At 47.0% G+C, this 22,178-nt stretch overlaps 3 protein-coding genes and 1 long non-coding RNA gene across 5 annotated transcripts; 2 read left to right on the top strand and 2 right to left on the bottom strand.

Moving 5' to 3' along the window:
• Positions 1-6,157: 6,157 nt before the first annotated feature.
• ttc19 (tetratricopeptide repeat domain 19) lies at positions 6,158-11,422 on the bottom strand. 2 transcript variants are annotated; one of them, XM_030364525.1, is made up of 10 exons: positions 11,069-11,422; positions 10,416-10,507; positions 9,900-10,010; positions 9,756-9,794; positions 9,573-9,629; positions 9,386-9,447; positions 8,714-8,838; positions 8,260-8,414; positions 7,455-7,617; positions 6,158-6,799 (listed from the first exon to the last, which is right to left on the bottom strand). In XM_030364525.1, the coding sequence occupies exons 2-10, from the start codon at positions 10,434-10,436 to the stop codon at positions 6,630-6,632; spliced, it is 903 nt and encodes a 300-aa protein (XP_030220385.1). In that variant the 5' UTR covers positions 10,437-10,507; positions 11,069-11,422; the 3' UTR covers positions 6,158-6,629. The 2 variants fall into 2 exon arrangements, with proteins under 2 accessions (XP_030220385.1, XP_030220384.1); XM_030364524.1 differs by having other exon boundaries at positions 11,119-11,422.
• A 1,171-nt stretch (positions 11,423-12,593) lies between these two features.
• On the bottom strand, positions 12,594-16,810 carry LOC115549374 (zinc finger protein OZF). The gene is made up of 3 exons (XM_030364522.1): positions 16,614-16,810; positions 15,339-15,483; positions 12,594-14,612 (listed from the first exon to the last, which is right to left on the bottom strand). Exons 1-3 carry the CDS (start codon positions 16,635-16,637, stop codon positions 13,279-13,281), a joined length of 1,503 nt encoding a protein of 500 aa, XP_030220382.1. The 5' UTR covers positions 16,638-16,810; the 3' UTR covers positions 12,594-13,278.
• Positions 16,811-17,007: 197 nt separating this feature from the next.
• On the top strand, positions 17,008-17,914 carry LOC115549381 (uncharacterized). Its single transcript, XR_003977761.1, has 3 exons — positions 17,008-17,322; positions 17,404-17,668; positions 17,785-17,914. It is a non-coding gene; the product is annotated as an uncharacterized LOC115549381 (long non-coding RNA).
• Positions 17,915-18,460: 546 nt separating this feature from the next.
• On the top strand, positions 18,461-21,401 carry LOC115549373 (E3 ubiquitin-protein ligase TRIM39-like). Its single transcript, XM_030364520.1, has 2 exons — positions 18,461-18,719; positions 18,826-21,401. The coding sequence occupies exon 2, from the start codon at positions 18,828-18,830 to the stop codon at positions 20,451-20,453; it is 1,626 nt and encodes a 541-aa protein (XP_030220380.1). The 5' UTR covers positions 18,461-18,719; positions 18,826-18,827; the 3' UTR covers positions 20,454-21,401.
• Positions 21,402-22,178: the final 777 nt, after the last annotated feature.

The following is a 22,178-nucleotide window of genomic DNA, read 5'->3' as shown; positions in this document are numbered from 1 at the left end:
ATGTTCTGTCCGTGTGTATGTGTTTGTGCATTTCTGGGTGCAGATGTGTGTTGTGTGCGGATAAATGTGTGTGCAGAACGGTTGCATCTGTGTGTTTGCATGTGTGTATGTTTGTGTGGCTGTGTGTGTGTGTCACCTGCTCCTCCTCCTCTTCCTCTATGGGGGGGGGCTGTGGTGCTGGAGGCGGAGCCTCTCCGTGACCCCGCCCCCTCCCTGCCACGTGCCTTCTTCTGCTCAGGAGGCCTGGCGATGGGCTGGTGAACATGGAGCACGCTGTGGCGATGCTCTGGGGACCCAAGACACCTTCATCACCATCAAATCATCATCTTCAAATTATCATCATCATCACCTTCCACATTATCATCGTCACATCATCATCATCATCATTATCATCATCCACACATAATTCGATAATCATCTTCATCATCTTCATCAACTTCATAATCATCCCCATTCTCCCCACCATATCAACCCCAGTAAAACTCAAACTAAATTATGGAATTAAATATCATTGATATTTTTCTGGGGTGCTTTGAGCCCATTGTTTTTACGCAAAGGAAACATCTCGTCTAATCTTTTGACTTGATCGTTGTTTTCGATTTGGAATTTGAAGCAAATTCATTTGTAACTGAATGCAGTTATCCTGTTTTGATGGACCAATCCCTCCTACCCTCTATGTCGCTGGGGTGAACAGCTCTGTATCTCTCGGGGGTACCGCTCGTCTGGAGTATCTGATGGAAGCACGGCAATCCCAGAGTCTTATCCAGTTCCTGCTCTTCATCATCCTCATCATCACAAACAGCAGAGTGTGGGGGGGTCGGGAACGGCTGTCAGAGAGGAGGAGGAGAAGGAGGAGGAGGAGGAGGAGGAGAAGGAGGAGGAGGAGGAAGAGGTGGAGGAGGAGGAGGAGGAGGAGGAGGAGGAGGAGGAGGAGGAGGAGGTGGAGGAGGGGGGAGGAGGAGGAGGAGGAGGAGGAGGAGGAGGGAGGGAGGGAGGAGAGGTAGAGGACAAAGAACAAGAGGAGGAGAAGGAGAAAGAGGAGAAGGAGGATGGGAAGGAGGGGGAAGAGCAAAAGGGAGGAGTGGAGGAGTGGAGAGGAGAGAGGAGAGAGGAGAGAGGAGAGGAGGAAGAGGAGAGGGAGGAGAAGAAAGAAGAGAGAGGAGAGGGAGAGAGGGGAGAAGGAGGAGAGGAGGAAAAGTGGATGAGAGGAGGAGGAGAGGGAGAGGAGGCGGAGGAGTAGAAGGAAGGAGTGGAGGAGTGGAGAGGAGAGTGAAGAGGGGAGAGGAGAGGGGGAGGGGGAGGAGTGGAGAGGAGAGGGGAGAGGAGAGGGGGTGGGGGAGGAGTGGAGAGGAGAGGGGAGAGGAGAGGGGGAGGGGGAGGAGAGGGAGTAGAAGATAAGGAGTTGTGGAGAGAAGGAAGTAGGATGAGAGAGGAGGGGAGGGAAGAGGGGGGGAGGACGGGGAGGAGAGGAGGAGAGAGGAGACAGAAGAGCAGTCATTAGCCAGACAGACCTACAAAAGGTAACAGGTTGATGTGAATGAGTCACTCTGTCTCCAGTATGGCTTAATCTGTGTTTAAATGTTCCCGTCACCATGGTGATGCCCCGGGGAGCCGGGGAGCTGGCGGAGTCGGGGTCGTTCTGGCTCATTGCTCTGGTTAAGGTCGGAGGTCAGCAGGTTATGGTGGATTACCCCTGAGGAATCGATTGTGACCCCTGGAAGGGAAGAGATTGGGGAGTCCATCATTCCATTGTTCTGGGATCAGTTTTCCATTGGCAGTCTATAGTAGACAACCAGTCTAGGTTTCATTGAGTGAGTCCTATGGCACAATTCTCAAGAAAGGGGGCGTGTGTTTATCTCACTGAAAAATATGGATCTGGCTGTTAAAGCACATACTTTATATGTTATGTGTTGTTCGAACATGTTTGGTTTTGCATTTCTATTTCTCTGTATTGTCGGCCGGATTGGACCGAATCTGTTGTTCCCAACCTTGTGTTTGGGATTGCTCACTTATATGCTACCGATATCTGGTGATGCATTTCTGCAAAAGATATAAAAAAATCGATAGGTAATTGATCATTTTTTAAACTTATTATAAAGGAGCGGGGTATATGGATGCGCTGCCAAATGATTTGTTCCCGCCACGGGCAAACTGAATCAGTGTCAGTGTGGCTCAGAGTAACATAGATACATAACAGCCAGACAGGTGGAAACAGTGTCTGTACAAAAGGGTCTGCTGTGGTAGCTACTACCAGTCAGGTTGAGACTCTGTCTTCTGTGTAAAGGTCTGGAGAGGGCTCTTTCTCGACCTGCTAGGTACAACGGTTGATGTCTGCGTTCCAGCACCCTGACTTTGACGATTGTAAATTCGTGAATCCCAGATTGGTGTGGATGCTATCCCTGAAGCGGAGATGAAGGGGCTGTCCAAATTGTAACACACAACAGTTCCTGTACCAGACCAGTGCAAAACTACTGCACAGAGACTCAAGGAAAGGATAGTTAAGTTAGGCTAAGTTAACTTAAGTGAGTTCGGGTAAGGTACAGAGTTACGGACGCACAATACACACAATGGACACATTAGATACACACAGATTAACAGCCAAACCTCCGGCCCCATAGAGTGGTGTGTTTGTGTGGTGTGTGTGTGTGTGTGTGTGTGTGTGTGTGTGTGTGTGTGTGTGTGTGTGTGTGTGTGTGTGTGTGTGTGTGTGTGTGTGCTTGTGTGTGTGTGTGTGTGTGTGTGTGTGTGTGTGTGTGTGTGTGTGTGTGTGTGTGTGTGTGTGTGTGTGTGTGTGTGTGTGTGTGTGTGTGTTTTTGTGTGCACATATGAGAGCATGTTTCTGCAGGCATGCGTGCTTGTATCAATGTGTGTGTGCGGAGCCGGATGTTTCTCTGAATCCATAACCAGAACGGTTGAGATGAGTCCGGAAGAGTGTGTGTCTGGTGTGTGTGTGTGTGTGTGTGTGTGTGTTTGTGTGTGTGTGTGTAGAGAAGGAAAGAGAAGGAAAGAGAGAGAAAGAGAGAGCGAGTCCCGGGCGAGACAGAGCCTACCTCACGCGGTCCAAGCTGGAAGTCTTTAGAAAGGGAGACATTATAATGCAGAGACCGAGCACAGTGGACACAGAGAGAGAGACCTAGAGACAGAGAGGAGAGAGAGAGGGAGAGGGAGAGAGAGAGAGAGAGAGAGAGAGAGAGAGAGAGAGAGAGAGAGGAGAGAGAGAGAGAGAGAGAGAGAGAGAGAGAGAGAGAGAGAGAGAGAGAGAGAGAGAGAGAGAGAGGGAGAGAGAGAGAGAGGGAGAAAGTCTTACAAAGAGAGAACAAAAAAAGAGGGGGAGAGAAAGACTTGGAGAGAGAGAATAGGAAAAGGAGAGCTAGAGAGAGAGACAGCGGGAGAAAGTCTTAGAAAGAGAAAGAGAAGGGGAGAGGAAGACTAGGTGAGGAACAGAGCGAAAGAGAGACAGAGATGGAGAGAGAGAATGAGGGAGAAAGAGATGGAGGGAAAAGAGAGAGGGAGAGAGAGGTATTGAAAGAGAAGGAGTCGGAGGGAGAGAGGGGAAGAGAAATGTCAATAAAGTGAGAGACAAAGAGGGAGAGAGAGGGAGAGAGAGAGGGGAAACAAGCCTCAATCGGTGAAGACGGAAGACGGATTGTCCCCATGACAACCACACTCGCCGTCCAACTTAGTTACACCGGCTCACTCCCTCACCTTGCACACACAAAAACACACACACACACACACACACACACACACAAGCACCCACCCACACACACAAACACATGCACGCACACCCACACACAGACACATACACACACCTGCGAGCACAGCCAAACAAGCACACACATACACATACCTTCACGCCACACATGCATACACACACACACCCACACACACACACAAACGTCCACACACAAATATACACTGCTATACATACAACACAAAAACACCAATAAACTAATTGAAACACAACGGCCCAAGCATAAACAAACCATCACAATTGATATTTTCCCACTCCAGACACACGCACGTGCATGCATACACACACAAACCATATGTCCATCAACAGAAGGTTGCTATGGCACCAGACACGGGGGTTGCCTTGGTGATTGGGGTGGCGACGCGGAGGAGGTTGCCCAGGCCGACTGTCATTCCTGCATTATGATGTCATGTTGTGATGCCGCGCTGGAATCTGCACATGAAAGAACTTCTGTCCAAAATAAAGCCCCTCCCACCGGCACGAGGGAGACTTATGCTGGTCGGACAGCTTATGACATCTGGAGATCTGATTGGCTGAACTCTACCCAGTTATGCCAAGCCCCCGGCTTGGCATAACCAACATTAGAGAATTGACCAAACTCTGTCAAACGGCCCTTCCTGTCCTGTAAACAAACTATACAACTATACAACAGTTCTATAAATAACTAGAAGTGGATTGTAATCCCTACCCCAACCTTGCCAAATCTTAACCTAACCCTAAACTCTCAACCATTACCTAGCTTTACTAACACTAGATCAATACGGAAAGTAACCAGGTCTGAGATCACCAAGTTAAAAGAATAATCTCAGTAGACCTACAAAGAGAACCCTGAGGCTGGGGGCCTGTAGTCTTAGGCCTGCTCTGTGCCGTCTGACCCGGGGAAATGTAATCCAAGAGGTGGCGCTGGTCTGATCCTGGGTTCAGCTGACCAGACGGTCCTCAGATTGTCCACAGACCTTCAGGCCAAAGTATGTGTGTGTGTGTGTGTGTGTTTGTGTGCATGTGTGTGTGTGTGTGTGTCTATGTATTTACGCACCTGCTGTGATGGATCTCTGGAGCTCCAGGTTCTCCACTTTAACGAGCCCAATTTATACCTTGAGAGGAGAGGGGGGGGGGGGGGGGGGGAGAGAGAGAGAGAGAGAGAGAGAGAGAGAGAGAGAGGGGGGGGGGGGGGGTTGGAGAGAGAGGGCGAGATTGAGGGGGGGGGGGGGGGGGGGCGTAAAGTAAGAGAGATAGGGTGAGATGTGAAAGGGAGAGAGAAAGAGAAGAGAGAGATAGAGAGAGAGTAAAACTAAGTGTGAGAGAATAGAGAGAGATTTTAGATACCAGGGGATAAGGAATCGTTTTTTTACATGTCAACATAATGACAACAGTGATTATTTGATCTCTCTCCCACTCACACACACAATTTATGTGGTTGGGTTTGGGTGTCCTGGATGTTTTGTGATAAAGTTGTGCTTTGTTTTGTTTTTAAATTCAATGGATGAGTTAATCTGTTGTGTTCAGTAGAAGCCATGTTTCATGCCCAGACACAAACACACACAGCTATAAAACCAAACACCCTCAGAGATATGCATGTGTCCGTCAAGCCGTGATGCTTCCCACAGTGAAAGTTTAACCAACACCATCCAGCTGTGGCTGGCTTTGTTTTCCCCTAACAGACTACAACTCCCAAACACCCATTAGAACAACTACAACTCTATCATTAGCCTGTTTACTGAACGCACTGCGAGCGCTGACAAAACATCAGGGCCGTGTGTGTGTCAGTGTGTGTGAGGGCATAAGTACTGTGGGAACCTACAGGGGTATTAAACTGTGGCTAAGATGTCATTAGTCTTGCATGTAGGGGGTTCCCCTTGATTAAGCTTGCGGTAGATGACCTATGATCTAAAAGAGCCCTCTGGTCTAGCTCAACCATCCTTCCATGGGGTCAACTGGAAGAGCATGGCATGAACACCGCCAGGGTTAGGGGTCTGATTCCCACCCGCGCTAATAACGGATGTCCTCATGGTATTGGGAGACGCCTTGGATAAAGTGTCCAAATACCATCGTAGCGGCTGGGATACGGAACACGTTATGGTCCAGAGCCGTCCAGAGGTTCGAGCCTGGTCAATATCCTAACACACTCTTAGTATTTTCAACCTGTAAGTGTCCTGGTGGACTGAACCAGAACCGGCTGACTGAATGGCCACAAATCCCAACACACGTGTCTTTGGAGGTAGAAGGAGAGTGGCACTGTGACGATAAACCTACGTTAACATTAGAGGTATACGTCAGGGTGCTGATGTTAAATGTGATGCTCAGCAAGAGCCCATGGCTTTGTCAGTGAGGATAAGAAAGGGTTGAACCAGTAGAATCTGATTGCATGACAGGACTGCAGTCACTACAAAAAAAATCACCCAATACAACTTAAAACATAGTTTTATTTTCAACATACAATGATAATGGGATTGAAGAGAGAACATATTTCTTTACTATTTTTGTTATATTACACCTCTGTATCTGTTGTACCATGTTCACACAAACACATTAAATACTACGGTTTCATCTACACCAAACGATTCTTTACAGTAGGAGAGATGAGAGGATGAGGTCAACCGTAGGGGTTTGGTTGAGGTTGCGAGGTTACATTATCATCATCAATATAGTGGTTAGGAGATGGTCATTTCCATTGGTTTGTTAGAAGTCTTTGGTACAGACATTGGTTCTGACCCACACACCGGTAGAGACCCCCTGGGGGGGTCCAAGGGGGTCATGGGGACCAAGAGTTTAACAATGAAGGATCATTCATCAAACATTCGTAACAGTCTGTCCATCCATTCATCCATCCATCCACCCAAACTATTTATCCACCCTAACCGTTCATCCATCCCCCTCACTTCAGATCAACTTCCTCTTCCTCCTCCGTCTCCTTCAGCTGCTCCTCCCTCCTCTTCTTCACCTCCATCAGCCCCTCTTGGATCTGCTCCACCGCCTCCTCGTCACCGGCCGCCCGGGCCAGGGACAGAGCCTCCTTGTACAGGTCCAACGCTGCCTGCATGTCCCCTACACCGCCAGCAGAGGGGGCAAGAGACCACTTAACTCGCGCTTGGGTCTTGGGTTGTGATAATAGGGGGGATATTGAGTTTTCAACTGTAAAAATACACATATGATGCCTACATGCCTTGTCCGTTTGATTTGGTGATAAGTATTTACAGTTCAGGCTTGAGATTAACTAATAGTTGTAGGAAGAGACCCGGGCTGCACCAACCAGTTAGCGACCCAGGCTAGACCAACCAGTTAGCTTTACTAGGGGAGGGACTAACCTTCAGGCTTGAGATAAACCAGTGTGACAAGAGACCAACCAGCTAGCTTTACTAGGGGGGGGACTACCCTTCAGGTTGAGATGAACCAGTGTGACCAGAGACCAACCAGCTAGCTTTACTAGGGGGGGGACTACCCTTCAGGTTGAGATGAACCAGTGTGACCAGAGACCAACCAGCTAGCTTTACTAGGGGGGGGACTACCCTTCAGGTTGAGATGAACCAGTGTGACCAGAGACCAACCAGCTAGCTTTACTAGGGGGGGGGGGACGACGACTACCCTTCAGGTTGAGATGAACCAGTGTGATCAGAGACCCACCAGTTAGCTAAACGTGGCGGGGACTACGGTACGGGCTTCAGATGAACCAGTGGGACCAGTATGAGGCGAGGCGAGTTACCCTGGTGCAGCAGGACCCCCGCCAGGTTCCCCAGCAGCACGTGCTGGTCCGGGTGGCCGGCCTGGCGGCCCAGCGCCACGGCCCGCCTCACCACGGGCAGGGCCTCGGCGTGGAGCCCCTGCAGGTCCAAGATGGTGGCCAGGTCGCTCATCAGCACCAGGGTCTGACGGGAGACAGCAGCGAGCAGGCATCAGGACGGCCCCCTGGGGCCCACTACCAGGGCCCACTACCAGGCCAACAGGCATCAGGACGGCCCCCTGGGGCCCCGACCAGAACCACACGGGGCCGTTAAACACACGTCACAGCTTTTAAAGGAGTTACTGTTTACTGAATCGTTACTCTTATAAGACACCAGCTACCATATGTAATAATAAATCGTACAATATTTCTTGTTTTCTTCATGTCACTACGTACTGCAGTCTTGCACGAATAGCGATTTATAAATACAGTTTAGTTGATTGGTAGATAGATGGATTGTATAAAACACACGACACCAGATTTAAATTGATGTACAACTCGATAATGGACTCTTTTATGCAAAACTCCTTCGGGACACATTAGGCTAGAGGCCGTGCTTCATTTACATGTGGTATGGTTCTACTTAAAGTTGTGGTTAAGGCGTGGTTCTGTGTTCTGCTCTGTATGCAGGGTTCAGTCTTCTGGTTAAGCACGGTTCTGTTTGCGTGTTTGTATGCGTAGTTCTATGTTCTGGTTGTACTGCTCTGTGTTTGGCTCTGTGGGAACGCCTCTGTGTCCTGGCTCTGTATGGATGGTTCTGGTTCTGAGTGTGCTCGGTGAGCCGTACCTGAGGGTGGGTCTCGCCCTGTTCCTCGCTACAGATCTGCAGGGCCCGGCGGTAGTCCTGGGTGGCCTGCTTCAGCCGGCGAGTGGCCGCGCAGTACCGGGCCCGCGAGTCCAAACACAGACCCAGGAGGAGACGCGTCTCCTTCCTCAGACCCTCTGGGGAGAGGAGGAGGAGGAGGGGGAGAGGGAGGAGAGGCAGCGTGGGGGAGAGGGAGACGGGGCGAGGAGGAGAGGTAGAGAAGAGGAGAAGGGAGAAGGGAGGAAGTGAAGGGAGAGAAAACAGAGAAGAGTTACAAAATGGTGGACCTCCATGTTGGACTCTTCACTACCCAGGATTCATTAGTACTATATTAATGTATAATACCCCATAACAGAACTAGACCATATTTGTGATGTACACCTGCTCTGCATACTACTTGGGGAAGGGAGAGGGAGGGGGATTGAGATGCCGGTACCTGATTGGTCGGTCTCTGACTGGTCAGTACTTGATTGGTCGTCGGGTGAGCTGTCCCTGTGCTGCTCCAGTTTAGCCTCCAGAGACTCTGTACAGAACCGGTAGCCGTGTTCCGCCAACTCTGTCCTGCAGAACCAGAACCATCGACACCCGTTAACACAGGCGTTCCCCGCCGTCTCCGGCCCCGTGGCGCCCCCTTCAGGTCAGAGGACCTGCAGTGTTGTGCATCTGCTTCGCCACACAACGTTTCCACCCACTCAACACCAACGTCCGGGGAGTTTGTTTGTTAGAAGCAGTTGTCCGTGGCTACGAATCATTATGCAGTCCGTCAGCGTATAAGGATATAAAATAGCCTAACCCTTAAAAATGTACCTTCAAATATGGAAATCATATATATCAGCCATCCCCCGTGACTCCGTTCACATATCGGGCCAAGGGGGGGGTCCTGACTCCAAGGTACCGAAATGATTTAGACGCATATCTTTTTGGCCAATAAATCCAAAGGGCCTAGATGAGTATGTCTGTGTGGGATCTCCTCTGCCTCCGGGGGTGAAGACAAGGATGCATGAGAGTTCAGTATGCGCTTGCGCTTGACACGATGTGTCGAATCCGTAACTCCACCAACCACCAGCGTCCTCCCTGGATGGAGAGGTGCTGAAAGAGGAGCCCTTACTTGTTCTGACCGGCGTATATGGTGGCCAGCTTCAGGGAGATCTCTATGATGCCGTTGTCGTTCTGCACAGAGAGAGAAAATCTGTCAGTCACAGTGAAGTGTTTGAGAGTTGCACTGGTTTTGTATCCCCTGGGGGGGGGGGGGGGGGCAACTGGTGCACGTGTTCAATTAAACGCTGTCGACATACCTCTGGCGTTCCCCCAGAGAGCATGTAGCTCATGGTTGCTTTGAAAAGTTTCTCTGACTAGAAAGAAAGAGTTGATCATTAGCGCCTTCATAAATATTATCAGCTTGCTCTGATGGTGTAACGGCATGTTGTTTAATGGCTGCATTTCAATTGATTTATAAGTCAAACGGTGTTGCTGCTCACCTTGTCCAGTTGACCCTGGACGTAGGCTAGGTTGGCCATCTAGAGACGCAACACAAACACACATATGACTGAGGTAGGGAACACTCCGTTATGCAAAGGAAAAGGGTTGCTAGCTGTGTGTGAGCGTGTGAGAGGGAGTGTTACCAGGCTGTAGGTGTAGATGATGGCCTGTGTGTTGGAGGACTTGTGGGCCAGAGCGACTGCCTGGTGGAGCAGACCAGACGCTGCCGGGAGCTGACCCCTGTACATGCTGAGCTACACACACACACACACACACACACACACACGATTGGATACAACCCTGTCTGTTAGGGTTAGGGTTAGTGTTATTTACAACATTTGATCATTAGACAGAGCTGTAAATAGGACTAAATCTATTCATATTATATTAGATTGAGTTGATTGTATTTGTATTCATGTGAATTGTTTGTGAATCTTGTGACTTTGTTTTGTTTCATTCATAAAAATTGTAAATGTCCAACCATTGCAAAATTAAAGCAAATCAACAAAGCTGGCACGAAGGGGTCAATGAAAACCTCTTCACGTAATATCATTATTAGCAGTAGTAGTATATAAGTGATGCTAGCGATGACAGGAGGCATAGCGTGGTGTTGTAGTTGGAGATAAAGTAGCAGTGGTCACAGGTGGCTGTAGTCTCACCTTGGCCTTCTTCAACAGCATAATGATCTCATCCTCGCTCTTCTGCGCCTCGCTTCTCGTGTCCTCCTCTGTGGACTGGAAGAAGGAAAACGCTGCAGAAAGAAATATGACAAGTCATCAGTAGTCATAATTAGGGAGTTTAATTCCAATGGCCATTAGCCTTGAATTTGATTTCTGATGGGGCAGAAGGTAAATCCACTGTGTTTGGAAACAGTTCACGTGTTGGAAACTGCTCAGAACTGAAAGCTTAACAGACATACCTTCATGCCCAAAGACAACAGGGTTCGTCACTTTACCAAGGACGGTTAATAGTGTTAATAGTTTAAAGAAACAGTGAACCTTCTGTTTCAGATTTAATTCGAACACTTTGTTATTTAGAAACATGCGTCTAGGGCCGAGAGGTTAAAGAAAGAGGGGGCGTGCTATACCCATGGTTACGACCCACGCCAATTTGAAGATACTTTTTAGTACCGTCGATGCTTAAGTATTATGAGTGTTATAATAACCGATGTTGTATATGAAATCCGCCACACACCGTAGCGTGTGTTGTTGTTATGGATGTTTTGGGTTCATGAAACTGAACAACTGATCAGGTCCAGGCATAGGTTCAGAGTCTTGGCTATGGAGAGCTAGCCATGCTCTCCTGGTATTACCATATCAACTGTGTACTGATTGAGGCAGGGTTAACGTGTCGCAAACACACCGAGTGCCCCGAGTACCGCGCCGCTCCACGGGGGTCCCTCGCCATGGCGCTGGTGCTTCTCACGACCCATTTCTTCCATCTGTCGTGACCTTGCCGACCAGGAGCCGGATGTTGAGCTCCATCGCAGCGGTTCCGGATTCAAGCTCTGAAGCCGAGCTGTCCGGAAGAGTTTCCCCAGGTACATACTGCGTGTGGTTTGACAAATTACAAGTTTGGCGTGCTTGCTCTTAGTCAGGAGGAGAGCACGGAGCGCAGAGGGGGTCGCCATGTTTAATGTTTACAAAACTGACGTGGGGGCACGTGACGTTATGTGACGTAGTCGAGTTTGATAATCAGCTGCCATGGAGAAGATACATCAATTATTAATGTGCAACCAGGAAACGAGTAGATCTTTTTAATGTGTTTGTAATTTGTAATCTATTTTTTGTCATACCATAGCACATAACATACATGTTTTTGGGGGCCCAACGTGATTTAACCCGTGGAATGCTAAGCCTTAAATAGAGCGTACAGACGTTTTTAAGATCGGTTCTGAGCATGGACCGATTATCGAAGATTTTGAGTGGGAAAATCATTTGGGCCATAGAATCCTATACTGAGGAACGTCATCACGTGTGAACTTTGACACGGGCGGCCCAAAGTCATTAGGGATGCTGTTAACTTTCTCATTGAGACTCGAGCGCATCAGGCATCAGCCCTAATCTTTCTCATTGTTTAAATGCGAATAAGGAGCAGGCTTTCTTGATTTTCAGCTGTCTATTGATTAGAAAATGAAAAATATTCATGACCCCTTTCCGGCCGCCAGGCTGAATACTTTACTGGTAGATACATGCCCCATAATAGATAAATAATTACAAATACATTGTTTTGATTCATAAACATAATTTACACAGTACCATTGGTAACCAGTTTGCCATTAAAAAACGGTCCGAAAAAATAGACTTGGTTCCTGGTCGCACATAGCTGCAAATATAAAGGTGGATGTGAATCGGGAGCTCACTTCAGCTTCGTAGGGGCTTTGGTATAGTTTACATAGCTTCCAATCCAAGGAATATTTGTCCATTTGAATTATGATAAGAGTACCTTATCGCCTATCGCTACTGATCAGATCAAATGTTCGTTGTGTTGAAGCCTACTTCAGAATCTTTGATAAGTGATGCAACATGGAATAACTAGGACTTTTAGTTCTTCAAGATATCTTGGATGAGGTTTTTCTAGACACTTGGGAATGGGCGCCTGCTAAATGACTACACTAACCGTTTTGTAATTTAATAAATATTGAATAAAGATAAACACGTATGCGCCCTAACCTTAATAGAAGGGTTTGATTTGAATGCTGTTTTGAGAAACAGGTAGGGTACATACATTGACGTTCACAGTGCACTGAAGACGTTGCTTCAAAATAAAATATCTATTAACTTTCCAAAGTCATGGCTGGAGTTTTAAGGACAATATTGTAGTTACACTGCCGTGTGTTGACTTTCAGGAGAATGAGTACCAGTTTTTATTGTGAGATAATGCATCACCGTTGCAACTATACATATCTTCACACCAATATGAACCATTCGCAAAAAATAAAGTTATAGCAACAGATCCCGGCTGTTCATTTTTTAAAAAAATAATACTTATTGATCCACAAAAATGTACCAAAATAAACACCTTCATAGTCCACATTAGTCCCACATACAGCCCCTTCTAAACATGCCAACAAACACAACCAACTAATAAGGCCTTCCTTGGTCCAACACCAAGGACCAGCCTGATGTTAAAATAGGGCCCTTTAATTATTGATTTTTATTTGGCATTAACAGCCAACAAATGTTAAACTCAAACATTGAATTTACACACATTCGTTCAGACAAAAATAAATAAAGTGTTTATAGTACTGCACACCTGAGGTCAACACATTTTAAGTGATCCCACCTCCATATTTCCTTTGGTGCATCTTCCAAAGGCTCACACACACACACACACACACACACACACACACACACACACACACACACACACACACACACACACACACACACACACACACACACACACACACACACACACACACACACACACACACACACACACACACACACACGGTCTTGATGATCCGAGTCCATGAACCTGCATGATCCTCCCAGGGTTGAGTGAGCGTGACCGGACCCTTCAGAGGTCCTGGTGGTCGGGGTAGGTCTTGACGTGTTTCTTCAGCACCCCTTTGGTCTTGAAGCCCTTGCCGCAGCGGCAGGCGTGCGGCCGCTCCTTGCTGTGGCTGAGCTCATGCAGGCGGAGCTGCGAGCCGGTCATGAAGAACCGGCCGCAGGTGGCGCAGTAGTGGCTCTTCTCTCGCGTGTGCCGCGACCGCCGGTGGCACTGCAGGCCAGCCGACGTCACGAACCTCTCCCCGCACTCGCCGCACTGGAAGGGCTTCTCCCCAGTGTGGGTCCTCTCGTGCGCCTTCCACGAGTTGCGGTAGGAGAAGGCCTTGTTGCAGTAGGAGCAGCTGTACAGCTTCTCCTTGGTGTGACTCAGACGGTGCATCTTCAGGTAGTGGGCGATGGCGAAGCTCTTGCCGCAGTCGTCGCACGCAAAGGGCTTGTCGTCGCAGTGGAAGAGCCTGGTGTGCGAGCGCATGTGGGAGGACTGCGTGAAGCGCTTGCCGCACGCCGTGCAGAGGAACGGCCGCTCCCCCGTGTGCGTGGTCCGGTGGGCCGTCAGGTGCGACTGCTGCGTGAAGCGCTTGCCGCACTCGGCGCACTCAAAGCGCTTGATGCCCAGGTGCACGAGGTGGTGCAGCTGGAGGCCCTGCAGCCGCTTGAACCGCTTGTCGCACCAGGAGCAACGATAGGCCCGTTCCTCCCCGTGGGTCAGCAGGTGGGACTGCAGGCCCCCCGGCAGCTTGAAGTCCTTCCCACACACCGGACACACGTGCGGCTTCTGGCTGGAGTGCGTCACCTGGTGGACCTTCAGGCTCTGTGGATTGCTGAAGGCTTTGTCGCACTGGGCGCACGACAGCAGCCGCCTCCTCTGGTGTGACTGGCAGTGGGCGTTCAAGCCCTGGTAGGAGATGAACCGCTTGTCACAAACCTTGCAGCGGTAGCATTCCTCGTCTTTGTGCGAGTCCAGGTGCTGGTCCAGCGCCTCCTGGTGGCCGAAGCCGTCCTGGCAGAACCAGCACTTGAAGGGCATGGTGCCGGAGTGGGTGCGGTGGTGGGCCTTCCAGTCTCGCTTGAGGACAAAGCTCTTGTCGCAGTGGGAGCACCGGTACTGCTCCTTGCGGCCGTGGGTCTGCTGGTGCAGCACCAGGCTTTGTAGGGTGGGGTAGGTCTTGCCGCACTGCCAGCACTGATTGGGCGGGAGGCCGCAGTGGACCCGGCGATGGGCCTCCATGTGGGCCTGCTTGTAGAAGCCCTTCCTGCACATGGAGCAGTAGATCATCTTCCGGCCAATGTTTGACATCCCGCGCCCCTTCCTCGTCTTCAGCCTGTCCAGGCGGTCTCCTGCAGGGGTCACAGGTTAAAGGTTAAAGACCAGATTGGAAAGGGGGTCTCACCGGCCCGGTCAAGCATCCTCTCGAACATGCAGGTAAGTTTGGAGGATGGATTACTTGCCTGCGGAGAACTGTACGAGCTTCTTCAAACTTAAAAAATGTGCCTCTCTAAACAACCAAGACAAACTCCTGGGGCCACATGCACAGAACTCTGCGTAGGTTTCGACACAAATGAATGCTCAGCAGAACGCTGGAAATCGGTGTACATAGAATTGCTGAAATTTTCCAAGATGTTCACCGGTGCGTAGCACAACAGCACGTGTTTATTGGTTGTCCATCCCAAATGTCATGAGCTTGTGGCCACGTGGACAAGCTCAGAGTCTACACCTGCCAACAGCCAAAATTGACCAAACATGTTTTAACGAACACCCATAATTATCAGTATTTGTCAAACTGACTGATTGCTAGAAATATGCATATTCTTGCAGGTTTTTATATACATCTGCAATTTTGTGTGGAAACCCGAATAAAGGTTTCTGAGGGCGTTTCTCTGCGCAGCATCTTATATTCATTGGTCCACAGATATCAGAATTCATTTTCTTTTAATAACTGCTTATTGCCTTCTATATTTGCATTATATTACATATTCATTTTTTGTTTGCATATATTTTTTTAATTATGTATTCTCTGTGTATTTAACAGCATTTGTTTTATTATGAATGGGCTGATTTCTTACGGAGATATTTGCTGTCCTGTGCGCCCAGCCTGGAGCTGCAGTCTGTCAGTCGGACTGAGAGCCTCCGAAGGACCGGGTATGGACAGACTCCCTCAGAGTCCGGTTCTGTTATAATCAGGATGCCGTTGGGTTTGTCTTTGGATCCCTGGAAGTAGACGATCCAAGAGATTATACTCTTGACAAGACTGGGAAACAAGGATTTTGGGACGACGCTGAAGTTGGCATCCGATTCGCAGCATCCGATTCAGCAGCTGGTCCACTTTAAATCGGTCCTGATTGAAAACCACTACACCTAGACTCTTCAAATCTGGACTAAATTATCACAGTGAGGCTATACATTATAATAAACATAGTTACAGATTTGTGAAACCTTTTTTCTATTTGTGAAAATGCAATACAGGCTCATTTTAATGCTTTTTAGGGGTCCAGACCGCATTAGAACTGATCCTGATTAAAAACCACTACACCTAGACTCTTCAAATCTGGACTAAATTATCACAGTGAGGCTATACATTATGTAAAACATAGTTTCAGATTTGTGAAACCTTTAACCTATTTGTGAAAATGCAATGCGGTCTGGACCCCTAAAAAAGCATTCAAATAAGCCTGTATTGCATTTTCACAAATAGGGTAAAGGTTTCACAAATCTGAAACTATGTTTTACATAATGTATAGCCTCACTGTGATAATGTAGTCCAAATTTGAAGAGTCTAGGTGTAGTGGTTTTCAATCAGGACCGATTTGAAGATTCTAAGTGGTTTTCAAGCCGAATCGGATGCTGCGAATCGGATGCCAACTTCAGCGTCGTGATTTACGGGACAGCAGAAATGGGTGCACATGTTGAGGGTGGATACATTGGATGCATGAATGCACCCTACTGTTTGACCCAACCAAATAAATTCATATCAATGATGACTGAACTGTGAATCATTTCTTTTACCTTTTAATTTAAAAAAGACGCATCCAGCATTATTGGGTGAAGAAAAGGCACAACTTTGTGCATAAAGTTGTGCCTTTTCTTCATCCATTGTTCAAACTTAACTTACGCCCCTGCACATAAGTTGTATGTGAAACCGAACAGACTTTTAGGGTTGACATGCGAGATATCACGTTACCCCAGGCACAACATGTTTACCCAAGTTGGCCTCTGCATATTTCAGACGCCTGTGTACCGGCTACCAGGATCATTTAACCATAGTAAGATAACAGCATCACATCGACACATGCTCCAAAGATGCCAGACTCAACCTTGATAAAGTCGTGCAGTTGAATTACCGGTAAACACGGATCGTTCTCCATTCCGTCCGGTTTACTCGTCTTTCTGGTAGTAAATAGAAGACTACGGCGGGAACCACGCCATATAAATTATCAATGATCAATGTACGGCTTCCGGGCCATGGGGTCATTTTACCATATTGGCAAAGTTCCTCCTTCTTTCACTAGATGGCAGTAATTTGCAACCAGAGCCTCCATCATGCAGAAATCAGGCATCAGGCGCCCCCCCTGGGCGCTATGCCGCCTTCGGAGCAGATCGGAGGTTCGGAAGCTCTTGTCTTTTTCTTCCGTAAACCCCTTCTTCCGTAATAAGAGTGTTCCAAAAACGTTCGTAGACTATGACATAAAACCGGAAAAACAGATTGCTGAATCAAATTAATCCGTTATTAGAACTGCTTGCGATGGTTGAACATGAGCGAGAATTTATCAGTTGATGATTAATTGTCAGTTGTAGGCCTACAATTTCGTAATGCAAATGTTAGAATGGGTGTTAAGTTCGCCTCTTAGCACTTGCTGCTAAGAGGCGAAAATGAACGTGTGACTCAATTATTCGATAATAAAAAATGACTAAAAGTAATAATATAGAAGTAGCCTATAGTTTGTAGCATCGTCTACCTGCGCTGCCGGCAGGTGACGTCATAGGTTATCAGACCTTTCACATTTGCCTGCCTGCAAGATGCGCATGTTGTTTGAGACGGTGAAAAGCTGGGTAAGATCACTACAGACAGTCTGTTTCCAAAAACCATTTAGCTGATGTTGAAAAATAAACGAACGTTTCTCCGTTTTGTAGCAGGTAAAAGTGAGCAGCAGGTTTGATATTCGCCGGATAGACGGCGCGAGGAGAGGGAGAGACCCCTACGCTGTTGGCACGAGAGCCGTGGACCGCGATACCTCTGAGCAGCCAGCAGAATGGGAATGATAACCCCTCACACCTTTAATATGTGTTTCACCTTCTCCCTGATGGTCTGGATAATTCGCCAAGAGTGTTGTCAGTCGCCTTTTAGAAATAAAGTCGCAAAGACAACTGTTAATGATCTGTACTTTTGATTTACTGTGTAAGTGATTATTTTTCAGTTATATTTGTTGTTAAAGCATAATGGTAATGAACAACTCAGTCGAACCAACTGCATGTTCTCGTGTGTTCATCCGATGATTCTTCCTGTTTCTTCAGTTGAAATCCTCTAAGCTGAGCAGATGTTTCTCCAGAGCTCTCTGTTGGTTATCCTAGCAGCACACCTGGAAGGTTCTTCCAGCCCCTTGGATCCCAGCAGGTCTCTATGGTTTCCTGCACCTGACGTCAGTTCCTCCCGCTGGCTCTTCCTCCACTCACTGGTGGCTTGGTGGACCAGCTCAGTCCTCTGAAGAACAGAATATTTTGAATTATGATGAATAAATCACATATATAATCCAATGGTTATGCTGGTAACAGCTCATGGGAAATATCTTTAGTTTGAAGTGAGAAGTGTGTGTGTGTGTGTGTGTGTGTGTGTGTGTGTGTGTGTGTGTGTGTGTGTGTGTGTGTGTGTGTGTGTGTGTGTGTGTGTGTGTGTGTGTGTGTGTGTGTGTGTGCTGCTCTCAGCTCTGCTGCTCGTGTGTGCACTGTGCGCGTGCACATCGGGGAGAGTTCCTACAGCAGCGTAGCGCCAATAAACAGCTCTTTGCTCTCTGTCTGTTTCTGTTGAAAATCGGATCGGGCCCGGGGTTGGATAAAAAAGTATTCGGGGAAACCCGGATAGATCAACACCGGTTAATCATCACGGTTACAGTCGCAAATCCCCACTAAATCCCCCCAATGTCTCTCGTTTTGCACCAGCTCTTTTAACTCCAGAAAGAGGAGAACACACATCAACGCATTTGAAGAGGCCGACACAATTGCAGTGAGTGACGCCATGTGCGTGTGCCGTCGGGGAGGAGCCAGGTGTTATGGGAGGAGCCAGGCGTTAGGGGAGGGGCCAGGTGTCAGGGGAGGAGAGGAGTGGATGTCTTGTTGAGGAAACGAAACTTTAGGTTCAGAGAAACCAAAGAAACCGACGTGGAAGTTCTCTCTTCCAGGCAAGGAATAAAACGCATTTTGGAATTAATAGTCTGACAGACAGTAATAACAAGGTGAGCAAAACAACACAACTTTGTGGAGTAGTTAAAACCTCTCTTCCTGTATTTGAATTAGAAATATATAATTGCTCAATAAATAAACCTTGTCGTCTGTGTCTAGGAATGGCCTGTGCTAACACTTTCTGGTCCGAAGAGAACTTTTCATGTTCCATCTGTCTGGATGTGTTCAACAGTCCAGTTACCACCGCATGTGGACACAACTTCTGCAGAACCTGTATTGCAAAGTTCTGGGATGAACAAGTCCATTACAAATGTCCTGTTTGCAACGAAATTTTCCACACAAGACCTGACTTACGGGTCAATATCTTCTTATCAGAGCTGGCTGCCCAGTTTAGAACGTTTTTACGAGTTAAAGAGCAGCCTTTTGTTGAACAAGCAGAAGTTCCCTGTGACGTCTGTAGTGGGACCCAGCAGAAGGCTGTGAAGTCCTGCCTAGTGTGCTTTACCTCTTACTGCCAAACCCACCTGGAACCACATCAGAGAGTCGCTCGCTTACAGAAACATCGGTTGGTCGAGCCTATGGACCGTCTGGAAGACAGGATGTGTAAGAAACACGACAGACTTCTGGAGCTCTTCTGCCAGACTGAACAGGTGTGTGTGTGTCAGTTCTGCACAGAGACAGACCACAAGTCCCATTCTGTTGTGCCTCTTAAGGAGGAATATGAAGTAAAGACGGCTCAACTGGGGATGATAGAGGTTGAAGTTCCGCATATGATCCAGGAGAGAAAACTAAAGATTAAGGAGATCAAAGACACAGTAGATCTGAGCAACAAAGACGCAGACAGAGAGATAGCCGATGGCAGGCAGGTCTTCACTGCTCTGATAGGCTGTGTTGAAAAGGGCTGGGAAGATTTCAACCAAACGGTTAAAGAGAGAGTGAAATCCATGGAGAAACAAGCTGAAGACCTCATCAAAGAGCTGGAGCAGGAAATGGAAGATCTGACCAATAGAAGCTCAGAGGTCAAGCAGATCTCACACACTAAAGACCACCTCCACTTCCTCCAGGCCTTCAGATCCCTGAAGAATCCTCCAGCCACCAGGGACTGGACGACAGTGGAGGTCCATCCTCCTTCTTACGTAGGGACCTTGAGGAGATCCCTGGATCAGCTGGAGGGGACACTGAACATGGAGATGAAGAAGCTGCATGATTCTGAACTGAAGAGGGTCCAGCAGTATGAAGTAGATTTGACTCTGGATCCTGATACAGCTGCTTCCAGTCTAATCCTGTCTGAGGATGGGAAACAAGTACATGATGGAGGTGTAGATAAGAATCTCCCAGATAACCCTAAGAGATTTACAAATTATATATATGTTCTCACGAGGCAGAGCTTCTCCTTAGGTCGATTTTACTTTGAGGTCCAGGTTGAAGGCAAGACTTTGTGGCGTTTAGGAGTGGCAAGAGAGTCAATCAACAGAAAATGTAGGATAAAAACGACCCCTGAGGCGGGTTACTGGACTCTTTTATCTGACATGGATTGGTTGATATTCAGAGATAACCCAAACGTCCATCTCCCTCTGAGAGCTGGGCTCCAGAAGGTGGGGGTGTTTGTTGATTATGATGAGGGTCTGGTGTCCTTCTATGATGTGGAAGCCAGGGTTCATATCTACTCTGCTACTGGCTGCACCTTTAGTGAGCCTCTTTGTCCAATCCTCTTCCCAGGTCACCATGATTATGAAGGTAACAACTCTGCCCCCCTCATCATCTCAACTGTCAATCAAACAGACTAGGGCCGTTGTTGGATAATACCATATACAAACAACCAAAACAACTAATTTTGTTTCCTGAATTAGAATCTCTACTATGTGAGATCTGAGATAACTGCATTAATGTTGCAATGCTGTCATTTAACAAGGATATGTTAGTTAAGAATCTAACCCCAGTTATTGAATACAACCCTTAATAAAGGTTTAGATAACATATTGTCTGTTTTCCCCAGATTTATTCTATATGTTTAACGCTAAATTGTTAACAGTTGCAGTTATGTAGAACATTTTAAGAGGATTCATTTGTATAAATAATAATTGTAGTTTATTAACTTTTCTTTTGGTTTTAAAAAATGTAATGTTTAGGCCTACATTATAATTGTAATTGGTCATTTCAGTGAAATAGATACATTCCAGTCCAATAGTGTTCAGTAGAAATACTGTCTCAGTGTAATACAAACAAAAAGTTTTTGTGGCCTAAAACCCTCTTTTAATCATTTTGAGACTGATCAAATGTTTGAAATCATTGAAGAATTGCAAAGGTTCGTAGTTGATAAACCAGTATATGACTTAATCGCCACCATACAACCCTTCATGTATTAAACACTTACACAAAGCTCAAAGTGACTACATGTAAAGATTCTCCCCATGTGTGAGCACTGTGACTTTATCTTGTTTGCTCTCCTCTCTCCATCCTGCTCTTTCTTGTCTCTGCTCTCGTCTGAAGCTAATCTAGGATTGTGTTTATTATTGTCTTACATTACATTACTTATGGTCTAAATTAGTCACCAAGTGTGTCGTTAGTTGCCTTTTAGAAATAAAGAGTCAATGACACGTGCATTACCGTTAATGATAGGTAATGTTTGGTACTATTCTTTGTGTTGTTCTGTTAATTTTTTACTTTTAAGTGACTATTCTTCAGTTATATTTGTTGTTAAAGCATAATGGTAATAAACAACTCAGTCGAACCAACTGCATGTTCTCGTGTGTTCGTCCGATGATTCTTCAGTTGAAATTCTCTAAGCTGAGCAGATGTTACTCCAGAGCTCTCTGTTGGTTATCCTAGCAGCACACCTGGAAGGTTCTTCCAGCCCCTTGGATCCCAGCAGGTCTCTAACAGGCTAGTGTCTGAAAGTAATAATATAGAAGTAAAGTTGGTAGCCTCGTCTACCTGCGCTGCCGTTAGATGACATCTATAGTCTATCAACGCGACCTTTCACGTTTGCCTGCTTTCAAGATGCGCATCGTATAGTTGTTTTAAGAGACGGTGAAAAGCAGGGTAAGATCACTACAGTCCGTTTCCAAAACCATTTAGCTTATGTTGAAAAATAAACTAACTTTGGTTGCCATCAATATCTGTGCGAGAACAGCACTTTAATCTACGTTCCGGCTGCTATCTGTCTTACAAATTACACCCCCCAGACTGGTGGCATAGACTTTACCATGGAACTGTTTCAGGAAAGAAATCACCACAAATCAATAAAAATACATTTTCTTATTGTTTGCTGGATTACTTGCTAATGGTGGGCTGTTACTTACTACAGGTAACCCCTTGCTTATATTTTGCATTATAGCGAATCAGTATGCAATTAATAGTTTAGAATATTCACAAAAAACATTCTCATTCTGATTGTAGCAGTTAGCCTCAATCGAATAGTATGTCAGAAAGTTGCATTTTACATAGTTAATATTTGTGTGAATGTAGTCTGATGTAAAGCTCCATATTTCACTCTAAGGTGTACAGTATTG

This window comes from Gadus morhua, chromosome 8 (genome assembly GCF_902167405.1).
Source record: "Gadus morhua chromosome 8, gadMor3.0, whole genome shotgun sequence".
Taxonomy (NCBI): domain Eukaryota; kingdom Metazoa; phylum Chordata; class Actinopteri; order Gadiformes; family Gadidae; genus Gadus; species Gadus morhua.
Note: the sequence above shows the minus strand (reverse complement) of the source record. Positions and strands in the feature narration are given on the sequence as shown.

Bases quoted from the DNA above. Each gene is read 5' to 3' on its own strand.
- LOC115549373 (XM_030364520.1), top strand. From the start codon at position 18,828: ATGGCCTGTGCTAACACTTTCTGGTCCGAAGAGAACTTTTCATGTTCC.
- LOC115549374 (XM_030364522.1), bottom strand. From the start codon at position 16,637: ATGGAGAACGATCCGTGTTTACCG. The intron at 15,484-16,613 runs GTAATTCAACTG...GTCTACTTCCAG, and splicing joins AGAACGATCCGTGTTTACCG to GGATCCAAAGACAAACCCAA. The intron at 14,613-15,338 runs GTAAGAAATCAG...TGACCCCTGCAG, and splicing joins ACAGGACAGCAAATATCTCC to GAGACCGCCTGGACAGGCTG.
- ttc19 (XM_030364524.1), bottom strand. From the start codon at position 11,386: ATGGCGACCCCCTCTGCGCTCCGTGCTCTCCTCCTGACTAAGAGCAAG. The intron at 9,795-9,899 runs GTAACACTCCCT...TTGCGTCTCTAG, and splicing joins TCATCTACACCTACAGCCTG to ATGGCCAACCTAGCCTACGT. The intron at 7,618-8,259 runs GTACGGCTCACC...GTCTCCCGTCAG, and splicing joins AGGGCGAGACCCACCCTCAG to ACCCTGGTGCTGATGAGCGA.